Raw genomic sequence first — 12,664 nt, 5'->3', positions numbered from 1 at the left:
TTTAGAGTATGTTCCAAACAATTACAATTAAGTTCAATAATTTTCAGCAAATTAAATAATGAACACCCATGGCCTCATCTTAAATCTTAAGTAGTTTGGCTAAATCTAAAGGTGTTTAGCCAGTTTTACGTAATATGTTAAGGATTGAAACTGACTAACTTGATAAAAAAGAGATGTTTTTCACTTTCTTGAAATGGATCAATGATAGAAAATTTAGTTTTTTTTTGTTGGAGAACGGCTAGAAAAGGCTACTGCTGTGACTGAATGGGCCCAATATTCAAGCACGTCACATGGAAAAAATTATTTAATGCTCTTTTTTTTTTTTATTCCTACAGAATTGGAAGCAAAGTTGACACAGCCCAAATATTTATGACAATCAAGCAATTAATAATTTCTTACGATGCATGTGTGGTCATGTTGCCCTTTCTCTATTATCTAATAACTACATCCAAAATGTACTCCTTGATAGAAGGGAACAATTAGACCTGCCTAATCAATTACTCATTCTCATCAGTGTAAACTCTACACGCTTGCAAACTGTCCTAACTTCCCTTGTTTTTTCCTGCCCGCAAGGGCACTTTGAAAGAGCCAGGCTTCCAACAAACAATGCAGAGAGCTTTTCTTGGAATAAAGCAGCAACGAAAAAAACAGCCACCCAATACAGCAGATGCATTAAATCTAATTCATTTACATCTGCTTGCGTTCATAAATAGATTTCCACACCTGATCAATACCGCTGGGGCAACACCCCTGTTAAGATGCATCCCCTGGATGTCATGCAAGATTTTATTTTGATTGGAGTTGAGCAAGTAATAACAGTGGGCTTCCTAAAAATAGCTGGTTGAAAGAGAAGACCCCCCAAAAAGGGAACTCAATTGGCATTGAGCACAAAGCTACTGAACTGAAACGTTCTACTTGATTTTTCCTGGTGATGTCCCGAGCTGATCAGACAGCTTTGGTTTAGGCTCTTGGGAAGAATCTTCTGAACAAACACATAAGCTGCTTGTGGGAAACTCAACTTCATTCATCTCTTTTGTGCAAAATTACCATTGGGGATTCCACCAAACCTGGACATGTATGCTCCCCTGGGCCTGTACTTTTCTGGGGCCCAGCTACACTGCCAGAGCAACACTTCCATTTTTCTTAAGGGCAACAATGAATGTACCTCATAGTACATCTACAGGAGGCATGGCTTTGGTCTCATCATCATTTATGATGTGATCCCTGGTTTAGTGTGTTGACCACTCCATTTAGCTGATTAATGACAGCAATGAGATGGGAGGACATGAAGCTTTAAATACAAAATTATAATGACAGCGCACAGACAAATCTAAAAGGACACCCCAGAGATCAAACCAACATCAAAAATAAACTGTCTCTGACATCACCAAAAGTCCCCCTCAAAAACCCACCTTGTTTTTGGGCGCCAGCCTCGGTGGTGGCAGCGTTAGCGGCTGGTATTCCCGGCGCCCTGGCCGTAGCCTCTAGCTGGTGAAACTTGTGCACTCTATCCCTCACAAGTATTGCATCCTCCCTGTCCCCGAAGCCTATCCTGGGACTGGGCCAGCCCAGGTCCTTCTTTTGCATTATGCTATCAATCTGAGCCACCAGTTTGGCCTGGGCTCTCAGGGCCTCGCTGGGGTTATACTTATGTACGTGGACTACATCCTTGCTTTCGCTTAGGAACTTGGACAGAAGGGAATAGAAGTCACCTGCACAGACAGGACAGAGGTAGACAAAAGGAAGGGAAGGAAAGGGGAAGGAAGGAAGGAAGGAAGGAAAGGGGAGAAAGATGGGCTGTGTAAGTACAGCTGTGGAGAGGGAAAATGTAAGTGCACCGTGTTGGGATTGATATGCCACGCAGCTGGAAAAAGGGAAGGGCATTAGCTGAAGACACAGGGAGTGATAGGTATATGATGTCATGCGTAAATCTTATGAAATTACAATGTTAAAAATCCATAATGTCCCATACTAATTTGATTTTGTTTACTGAGCTACTACTGTTTCTAAAGATCATAATAATGAAATTACCTATGGTTTAGTATGAGCCTTCAATGTAAACTGCCCAACTGGTTCTGCAATGCGCCACCTTTACTTGTAGTGTGTGAGCTAATACAAAGTGACTGTGTCAAGAAACCTGTTGAAATTCATGGGGAGCTATGTGTATTCTGGGAAGTGCTACAGTACATCTGCAGGAGCATGTAAACAGTCTCTCTCTGCTTGAAAAGGTCAGATCTGAAAGCCAAAAAACTGTGCATCACACCCCAGCAACACAATGGAAGTGTCTCCTCAGTGGCAGACTAACACTGTATCTAAAAGACTCTTCAGCGTACCATGATAGATGAACCAGTCTAGCACTAATAAAAAGATTATAGAGTAGGATGAATATGTTTTTTTTTATTAATGTCTCATTTCCTTTACAGTGCTTTTAAAAGGTTCAAACAGCCCAAACCAATCCCATACCAGTAGTCATCTTAAATAAACACCTGCCAACCCCAACATAACCTCTAAAACCTTTCTCAAACACACACACACACACAGACTATTGAGCTCCCCACCCATTGTGATATACGAGTGCTGGCAGCTCCTTATTTATTGAGTCTATCCATCAGAGGCAGGCCCTACAAACACACTGAATTTGTGTCCTAATAACAAGAAAAAGCTAATATAGCTATAGATTTATTAACTTGTCCCAATCTGGGAGCTCTGAAGAGGCCCCAACGCTCAGGTTGTCACAGTGATAGAGGGAGGGGGGGAAGGAGAGAGAAAGGGAGGGAAAAAGACATGGGGAGAGGTAAGGGAGGAGGGGGAGAAAAAGGCATGAGAGGACTGGGGTGAAAGAAAATGAGGAAACAGAAAGCGAGTGGGTGACAGATATAAATGAGCAAGAGGCGAAGGGTAAAGAGTTTGGGAGATGAGACAGATATGGATAAAGTGGCATTGCTGAACCAAGGAATAGGGAAGGGAGTCTGATGTCAAAGGAGGAACAAAAGCAGCGACACCCTCATTAGCACCGCAAGATGAGAAATGGGGGAGAAGGGTTGAAATTGACTACAGCAGTGCTGAACATAAGGCATCAGATACAGATGCTTTACTATGGTGCAGTTTGTGTTTCCATGTTTGTAATACTGCTTAAGGATCTAAGCTCAAAATAAGGGATATGAATCTCTCTTTTGGTGCCTTTACACAAATGTATTATTCAACAGCATTTCAAGTGCACTTAATGCCTCTTCCCATAGCTGTTGCCTCAAATGTGTATCCATCTAACATATATGAAAGTAAGGGCGGCACTGGCAACGTAACCCAGCAACAGTGGCACTCAACTGTAAAGTGAAAGAGGCGGAGTCAACACATGATCGACATCCTGTTAGTTCTGGACGTGGCTGCTCCCATACTGGAAACCATGGCAACAGGATTAACCCATTTGTCATAGTGAAGGTGGGAAAGCGAAACGGGGATTGTTTACCTTCATGCCTGGGTGGACAGACCAAATGGGTTAAAACATTATTACCCACCTCAAACTGAGCTTAAGTCTGTCAAAAAAAGTGCTGTCGCAAAATGATTATTTGGTGTTGGGGGGAAAAGATTTAGTCCAGACAATATAGGAGAAGGAATTTAGAAGACATAAATATACTGTAAAAGGACAGTCGGAAATAATCAATAAACACCAACTGAACTGTAATACAAAAAAAAAAAAAAAAAAAAAAAAAACTGTGGGAAAATGGCTCTCCAAACTGTTCCCACTAACAAGAAACCAATTCGACAGTAGACTGGCATATGGATTTGCAGGAGCTGCTTGGTGTAATTTTGAACAACGTCTGTTGAAACAGTACCCAGGAAGACAACAGCTTATATGAAGCAGACAAGGGCTCAACAATAAATCCTATACCGACTCTGGCTAAATACTCAATTTTATTTACCCAAGCTTAAAACCCTTCAGGGTCATCTCTTAACAACCGGCATAAGCATGGTTTTAATTTGTGTATTATAATTAGCTGATGACTCATGTTAAGCTTTTGTTTGTGCATGTAAAGGCAGACAAGAAGGGAGGGTTTGATGTTTGGGAACAGATATTTGCAATTTTGGAACGGTTTTCTTCCCCCCAAAAAACATTTCTTATTAATAAATTATGATAGCCACAAGTAACAGAGAATTTGCTATTTGGAGGCCAGTGTTCTCAAATGCGCTTGTGACATTTACCGTATAATCTATCCAGGATGTGCTGGATAAGCTACCAGCATTCTAACCCTTGTTTTAATTGTTAGGAATGTAGTTGCTACAGCTCGTTTTGGCAGGGCTCAGGCTGGTAGCTGGCACACGCTGTCAGAAACTGCGTGTGCCAGAGCTAGTGTGACCCTGTGTACTTGTGTACAGCATGATGTCATTGGGGCACAGAGGGGACCAATTGCGGGCAGGAAATGATGCATTTGGCTCCTGAAGGAAGAGGAGCATGCTGGAGTGTAATGGAGGGACCACTGGTCCCCCAGGGCAACAAGTCCAATCTGGTGTCTTAAATACCCAACAAGCTGGTGATTGGCATAGTATTGCATTCAGTCACATCTCATTTAATAAGAGTATCAGCGTACCAAGCAGCTTAACTCATCCTCCAAAGGACTGGTGTAGAGCCAGGACATGAGCTTGTTTAATGATGATAGCGCTGACTGCCAGTCAGCCATTGCCAATTTACTACATGCAGTTCAATGAAGATTGTCTGTTTATTTAGTCCCGATAGATTGTAACAGCAGCAAGTCTGGCCATCCTGGCAATGTCTTAACAAGTTATTGAAAAAACTGATTGGACTGAACCATGTGCTACATTCTAATATAGTTTATCGGGAAAGGATCATTGACGAGTAATAACACTGGCAATCCCTGACAAGATGGCTCAAGTTGTTACTGCTAGACAAGCCGTTTCATGATAGACACAATTTCTTCTGTATGCACCTACATATCTTTAATATATATTTACCCACCTCCTTCACACTATAAAAACTTTTCAACATTTCGAAAAGCGACTCCACAGGTGTGCTAAGACTAAAGAATGGAAAGTACAAAATCTCAGCAGACCAAAGAAATTCAACCACCAATTTCATCTACAAACAGGACGAGACACACATAACCTTTTATTTGCTTGCTGTTCATGCTCTCAACCTCTGGAAAAGTGAATGAAGATGAAGAAATCTGATGCGTGAGGAACCTGATTGTCCCAATCAAAATGGCTGATTTGTTTGGCCCACCACCTGACTGCTTATGTCAAAACTGTGTGCCATATATGTGTTTATAGAATTGTTTTATTTCTGCTCTTTTCATGAGAAGAGCAATGTAATCAAAAGGAGAGAGCATCACTCGTAGTCATTGCTACCTAAAGGACTTGAGAAAGGTTCAAGATGAGGTATGAATTTCCATGGAAACCTAAAGGAAGGCTTGTATTGGCTGGTTCCTGTGTCACCAGTAGTGACTTCATTCCCCTCGTCCTCCACTACTTTTTTCAGAAACCAAAGTGTCACACAGCAACATATGGTGGACAACATAAAAGGAAACCCTGTTCCCAGAGTAAAAGTCTGCTTGGACCTAACCCATCACAGTGCTTTAGACTCCCTGACATATTTTCACAGCATTTTTTCCATTGTGGATCAAATCGCTATGCTATATAGCCACTTTTTTGCAGTCTCATCTTGTCTTTCATTTTCTCTGCTCTAACATTTTTTTTAACACCTCCCTTGTAGTATCAGAGCCATTATCACAATGCCCTTGATGCTAGTTGTTTTCAAATATTCACTTTTAAGAGAAAGTGTAACTGAAGCTGCAGTATTTACTGCACTTAATACTGCAGTGGTGTAGATTTTTAAAGGTAATTCAAATTTATATATTTAATGTATACTTTAATCATCCCATGAGGCACAATAAAAATATATACTCCCGTTTCCTGCAAGTGCTTTCCCCTTCACATTTAGCAGCAATTAGAGGGTGAATAAGTGCATGTGTTTGTGTGGGTGAGCACAAGAACAAATGTTCAGTTTGTGTCCTTGCAACAGTTTGTTAATAAATACCCATCCTGAACATAAAAAATCTGGTGGGATTGAATGCAGCTATTTGTCTCCATCCCTCGTTAAAAGAAAGCATGATTCAAAACAACCTCTGGAATAAGTCACTCAGCAATGTTCAGCATGTGAATGAGTGTGTGTTCTGCCTCCTAACAACTACTCACCCTGATCCAGGATCTCCTCCTCTGCTCTCTTTGGCTCCAATAGTGTCTTGTCATCTTGATGACCTTTAGTGAAATGCAGGAAGGAGAGGCAAAGTTGAGTCAGAAAAAGCTTCTTTTTTTCTTCCACTTTTGAAAACTGAACAGCTTGTGACATTTTATGAGCAACCTGTCAAAACACTTGTGCTGGAAGGTAGAGCAAAAATAAAGATACATCTCAAACACTGGGCACTGTATTGGTTATTTGCGTATTTGATAGACTTGATAGTGTTTTCTACCTGTTGCATGGTGTCCCGAGTGCATCATAGTCATCATGTTGTCTGGACTGACAGGAATAGGAACGTTGGCTTCTGATGGAATGTGGCGGAACAGCTCTTTGGAGCCATCCTGCATGCAGTCCATGAAGGGGTCTGCATGCTTGCTGTCCATGTAGTACATGATGTAGAAGTTACACATCTCGTCATTGGAGGTACCCCTGCAAGGGAATTGAGAGCACATGTTGAGGGAGCGTTGAGAAAAGGCAAAATGGCATAATATCAATTACCACAACGTGACTAAGGTTGCCTGCAGTAATAGAACGTAGAAGGGGCGAGAACACATTTTCTACATTCACAAACAAGCTCAGTACATGGACACTATTTGCAGATCTGATGGTAATTTTCCCAACTTCATCAATATGCTAACGCAATTAGAGGACTTTTAAGGCAACCACCCCCACCCCCGAGGAATCCATTTTAATAATGCCAGGAAAAGACAGGAGAAGCTGGAGGGGAGGGGTGTGCGGGGGCGAGACATTTCCTGGGAGATGCGTCAATGCACTCTCCAACACAGCCATGCACACGCGCTCTCTCATGCTGTCTCTCCCCTCGCTCTCCATGGCAACAGGAATGACATGGCATGGCACACAAACCGCGCATATGCACACACACACACACGAGGGGCTACTCAAAAAGGAAATCATGAAAAATTCACGTTCCCAGGAAACCTTCACAATAACGGCCCTGTCTATATACTTGAAAATGCTTTCACTCCAACTCTTGAGTAAATACACACACACACACACACACACACACACACAGTCTCCATGCTAACCTAGCTCCTGACAGATGTGTATGACACATTAGGCCACCAGAGACCAAGGGAGCGTAGGGAAGAGACAAGAATAGAATAGAAGAAAGACAGGAGATGGGGAGGTGCGCTCTTGTGGGAAGCAGCAGAGCACCACAGCTGCCTGTCACAATGCCCAGTGATGTATAGCTTGGAAACTCAACACCATGCAAACACAAGTGGGGCAGATCGAACAGACAGCCCTGGACGGTCAAACAAGGACCAAGGCTACAGTGCAAACAGCTTGCATACAGTACCGTGGCTCTCCTTTCACTACAAATCATCTATTCTCTGGGGTGGGGATGTGGGGGATAAGAGAAATGGACTGGGTTAAAGATGGAGGGCTGTAGATGGCTGTTGGTATATGACTTGAAATGTACTAATAACGGTAGTACTGTTTATCATGAGAGCTTACCCGATGTACGTTTTTGAGGTCCTCCCCTCTCCGGTGAATACGCATCGGGAAGCAATCGTGTCTCCATACCTGACATCAACGCCCTGGGTGGCCGCATAGAACGCCTATATTGCGTAAAACAGAGGTACAATGAAATTCTCATTACATGGAAGTAGTTGTGGGAAAAAATGTTGGCATTCACGTTTTAAAAAAAATTATGGAGGAGACACCAGCCAAACAGTATAGCACCCCATGTTTTCCAGCCTACAGTACACCATCAAAAGTTATAGAATACATGGTTTGTTTACACAGTTGTGTGACAAATACAAAATAAGATTAGATTAAACACAATACTGAAAAAATAGGCACATTCCAAGCTGATATTATTCTAAATGTATGGTTATGGATCAAAATTATCAAATAAAAATAAAAAAACTTTTTTTACTGTGGCTTTACAGACTTGTAGGGGGTTTGATATTGGTCAAACAACCAAAACTAGAGAAATGTACCCTACATTTTTGGGAGAAATTGCTGGGTGTGCTTGCTAGCGTCGGTGGCAGTTGGGTCCGTCCCCTTAACTTTTTCCCTTCTAGTGATATTTTCAAGCATTTATCCTACTCATATTGCATATACCAATTATTTGTTTTTATAATAAGTGTAGATGAAATCAAGCATTCTGATTGGTTCACTCAAAATAACAGTTAGATTTCGAGTTGGAGTAATATCCTTGCTGGAGAAGGCACTTCCAACACTGAGCCACCGGCAAAGAGAGCAAGAGTGGTCGGAAGTGACGTCATCAGAGACGAAGGGGACATTAGAAACGTTTTTCACGGATGCATAATTAATGGAGATATCCAAATCAACATAAGCAAACCTTAACAACAGCCTGATGTTAGTCTATTGAGTCCTAAGTCAGTCGTAACTATAGTTTACAGCATATATTGCATATACCCAGTGCCTACCAAACATTTATGATTGATTTAGAATGTTTAGGCCTAATGTTTAAATTAGATATTATTTTATTGAAAGTGTCCCATTGTCGTTGTTGTTATTTTAAAGGTAACTTTTATAAAATGAGCAATGTAAATGAATGACATGGTGCAAGATCTAGCTTGGCTAACAAATGTGATGTTCACAATGCTGTTTGTCCGTTGCATAGCAACAACCACATGTACGGGACAATTTTCTCTCGGCTACTGAAATGCGATACACAAAGTTTGTTGGCTATAACTATTTTGTGCTGAAAGGCAGCTTACTGTTCATTTACTATTTATAATGTCGCAGATGACCGTAATAATTTATTCGAGGCAGTATCTTCAATAAAGTATTAACAGTAACAGTAGTAACAGTAACTCTACATATTGCTGATTATTTTCTTCGTAAAAATCGTGATTTTATTTGGGAACAATGGCATGGCTCTATAGCTGGCTAGTCTTGTTGTTAAACTGAGTTAAAAATGGCTCTGCGAAGTCAGACCTTCCAGCTTCTCGTGGTTTGCTGCGTTGACGTCAGTCACAGACGATTAATCACAGTTTGCTTGCTTTACTTTATCTATACACGGGTGCAAACTCGTCACCTTTCGGCGAAATTCGCAGTTTTTGATCCAAAATAGGTCATTTGTGTGATTTGTGAAGATAATAATAATCCAAGTAGCCTAACCTGCGAACGCAAACTGTCATGAATATTTTTTTCAAGCTTGTTGTTTGGCCAACCAATGTCAACATGACTCGCACACTTTTATTTTGAGTCTTCGGGTCTGTAAATCCCAGAGCCCCAGACATGACATCCGAAATTCGTGGTCACAAAATGCTATTTTGGGGATAACAACGGAGCCTAACTATATAGCGGGCAGTTCAGCTATACCTGTGTGGGGTACATATAGGCTACCCAGAGCAAACTAAAGGTGCAGTCATGGACAGAGATTATTTGATTGTATTGTATTTTAGGCTGGGAAATGACCGTGGTAAAGTTGGTTTGAAGTTCGATATTCAACAGATATTTGGACGCCCAGTATTGTGTTATTTTAACCCATGTTAAAATAACACAACATAACACCCGTGTTAGCACCGCTACTACCGGCCGCTTAGCCAATGCTTTCGGCTGCCTAAACAACACTTATATTTAGGAACCATCAACAAATTACACGTTTCAAAAGTCAATAGCTTCTCAACAACATGAACCAGGAACCTCAAAATAATGTTAAACTGTTGAAGATCTATGCATTCATGCTGCAAAGCCTTTATTTAGTTAATTTTTATCTCAAGTTATTAAAAATTAAGTCTTTATTCAAAATAAACCTTCAAACTTCAATAGCTTTTTGGTCATGTGACCTATAATCCTCAAATTCATTTTAGAGTGTTCACTGACTATGCATATATTATATATATATATATATATATATATATATATATATATTTAAAAATATATATTCCCTGAGGAGCATGCCCCGGACCCCCGAAGGGCTTCGGATCCTTGTCACCTTTTCATCCCTGATGAGTTTGCACCCCTGTTATAATTAAACACAGTCTTTCCGTTAGTGAAGAGGCAGACTAAAACCCTTTCTTCAACAACTTTAAATTCAATTAAACAGTTTCGTACGGATGTCAGCATTGGCGAAACTGAAAGTGTCAAAATAATTACAAAACACAAGTCAAAGTTGTCATGTGTGAGTCTGGCTAATCATGAAATAGCTGTGTTGTCATTAGAACCCGTGCAGTTGCTCTTGAGAAAATGTTAGACTTTTCTCTCCATATATAAGCCGCATCGAAATATAAGCCTCACAACCACAAGAAAAATGTAAAACTGGGGTATAAAGCGCAGCTTTATTTCCGAAAAATACGGTAGTTACTATTAGGGGAAGGGCCATGCTCAATGCCTCCATTTCCTAATCGAGGCATGATTTCAGTTCTGCCCCAAAAATCCTGAACACAAAAATTGTGAAAAACTGTCCACAGTACAGTACTAGATAGTTCACAGTCTTTGTAAGGTGTTTAAACAAAACATTTAGAATGTGTTTAGAAACAAATCTTGGAATTTGCTTTACACAGACTTCAAATATTCAAAGCTTGTTAAGCATCTGATCCAGTCTCTATTCTCACTGCAAAAACAGCATTAAAACAGCCTAGTTCATAGCATTGTTGTATCGGACATCCTGGACAGCAACGTTTGTTGTGCAGTGTTAAGAGAAAGAATGAAAGCATGTTAATTCATTAACATGCATTCACTGCATCTCTACTGAAACTACAGTACCCACTTTATATTGTCTTGTTGTTACTAAGCTAGTCAGCATTTTATCAATAAAGAAAACCTTTTGAAACAAGCTGATTCAACTACTGTGTCAGCATTATCCCTCAACACTGCTCAATTTGGCTGTATCTGCACTGGAATAGATAGTAAATTAGGTAAGTAAAAGTATGTAAAACAAAATGTAAAAGAGGTGCACTAATCAGACTTAAGATCAAATATCTCTTAAGTCCCAAATGGAAAATGTTTGCCTTTTTCACAGTCGTGTAGACGAGACGTTCGTGAACAGATTGACAATGTTTAGTCAGTGGCATTGAATTAATATGAAAGGAAACTGGGCATTTGGGATATGTTGCTTTTTCTGTTGTACTGAGCTTATATCAAACCATTACCCCAAAACCGCGATACATACTGAACCGTGACTTCAGTGTACCTTACACACCTTAAAGGGGTCATTGATTGCAGAACCGAATTTACCTTGTCACAGTTGAATAATGATAGCCTGACGTTGTCATACTCATAATTCTAGTCAGAATATGAGTCTGAAACCGCTCCGTTGGGCTGTGAGTATGGGGCGTGTTTCAACAGAACCCGGGAAAAAAATACCTCTTCGCTCAATTGGATAGAACTACAGCCAATCAGAGCAACGTAATATGTTGTTTGTTGAAAACAAATTCAACCCAAGTGCTCTTTGGTGACATGGTTGATTACGTTACTGTTGACGTTACTGTTGGTCCGAACAGCTCCTGTTCAGACTTTTCCCCAAAACTAGCGATCCCTGACCCAACTTCTCGACCTATTTTTTGTGGGCGGGGCTAAGTTGGGCTGGCAGCCAGGCAAGAATAATGACAGTTCAGAGGGTAAAATGGACATACAGTGAACCTCAAAGTCCATTGACACCTCTTTCCTATCTAGATCTCACAACTTGAAACAGCAGCTGGAAAACAATCGGTTTCTGAATTTGTGACGTCACAAATCCACAACATTTATATACAGACCAGCCCTCTGGTGTTCTGGCCCAGGATCTCAGACACTAGTTTAGCTGCGCACTGCTCTCTGTACTTCCACAATAATTACACACAGAAAGTTTTTGAATTTTTAAAGGATATTGAAAATGGACCATCGTAAATGCAGTGTTCCAGGCTGTACGGGGAATGCTGACACTTTTCAGAGTCTTCCTAAGGAACCAAACACTCGACGGGCTGTGATGCTTGTCCATGAGAAGAGTTCTTTTTTAGAACCGGTTCCCAGTGAACCGATTCCTTGGAATCGTCAGCCAAACGATTCTGCTAACGTTTTTTTGTGCCGTTGCGCATGCGCAAACTTTTATAGTTTATTCAGACTGCAGCAAACATGGCAACTAGACAGAAGCGTTCTAAAGTTTGGTTGTATTTCACATGACAAAAAGACAACAACGCCACTTGTAACGCGTGTAAAAAGTATATTTTGTCGAAGGGAGGAAATACAACAAATATGAAGAAGCATTTAAACACAGCATGGAATGAAGTTACTGGAATGTCATGTGTTCGATGCATGCAGCAGCGCAGCTAACGTTCGCGCTTCATCTCTAACTATCCAAGGTAGAGCAAAACTCCTCAAAAATGATCACAACCACTTGTCACTGTGTGAAGCAATTTGCCTTTATTGTGTATAGATGATCAAGTTATCTTCGGTCCCGTCAATTGAAGCAGACATTTTAGCCCCGGCATTCGTCTG

The 12,664-nt window shown here is 40.8% G+C and overlaps 1 protein-coding gene across 3 annotated transcripts in view; it reads right to left on the bottom strand.

Moving 5' to 3' along the window:
* The window catches only part of pam (peptidylglycine alpha-amidating monooxygenase), a 78,914-nt gene that overhangs the window by 17,706 nt on the left and 48,544 nt on the right, over positions 1-12,664 (bottom strand). For 2 of the 3 annotated variants that reach the window (XM_084694055.1, XM_084694056.1), the window contains 3 exons: positions 7,727-7,830; positions 6,483-6,679; positions 6,208-6,270 (listed from right to left, as the gene is read on the bottom strand). In XM_084694055.1, coding sequence (XP_084550181.1) covers positions 6,208-6,270; positions 6,483-6,679; positions 7,727-7,830 — 364 coding nt within the window. Of the gene's footprint in view, positions 1-1,412; positions 1,713-6,207; positions 6,271-6,482; positions 6,680-7,726; positions 7,831-12,664 lie in introns of all 3 variants that reach the window. The other variant, XM_084694057.1, reaches the window with a different exon arrangement.

The sequence above is a fragment of the Hypomesus nipponensis genome, chromosome 27 (assembly GCF_054491055.1).
Source record: "Hypomesus nipponensis isolate SF chromosome 27, ASM5449105v1, whole genome shotgun sequence".
In the NCBI taxonomy this organism is placed as follows: Eukaryota; Metazoa; Chordata; class Actinopteri; order Osmeriformes; family Osmeridae; genus Hypomesus; species Hypomesus nipponensis.
The sequence above is the reverse complement of the archived record's forward strand: the minus strand, read 5'-3'. Positions and strand labels throughout refer to the sequence as shown.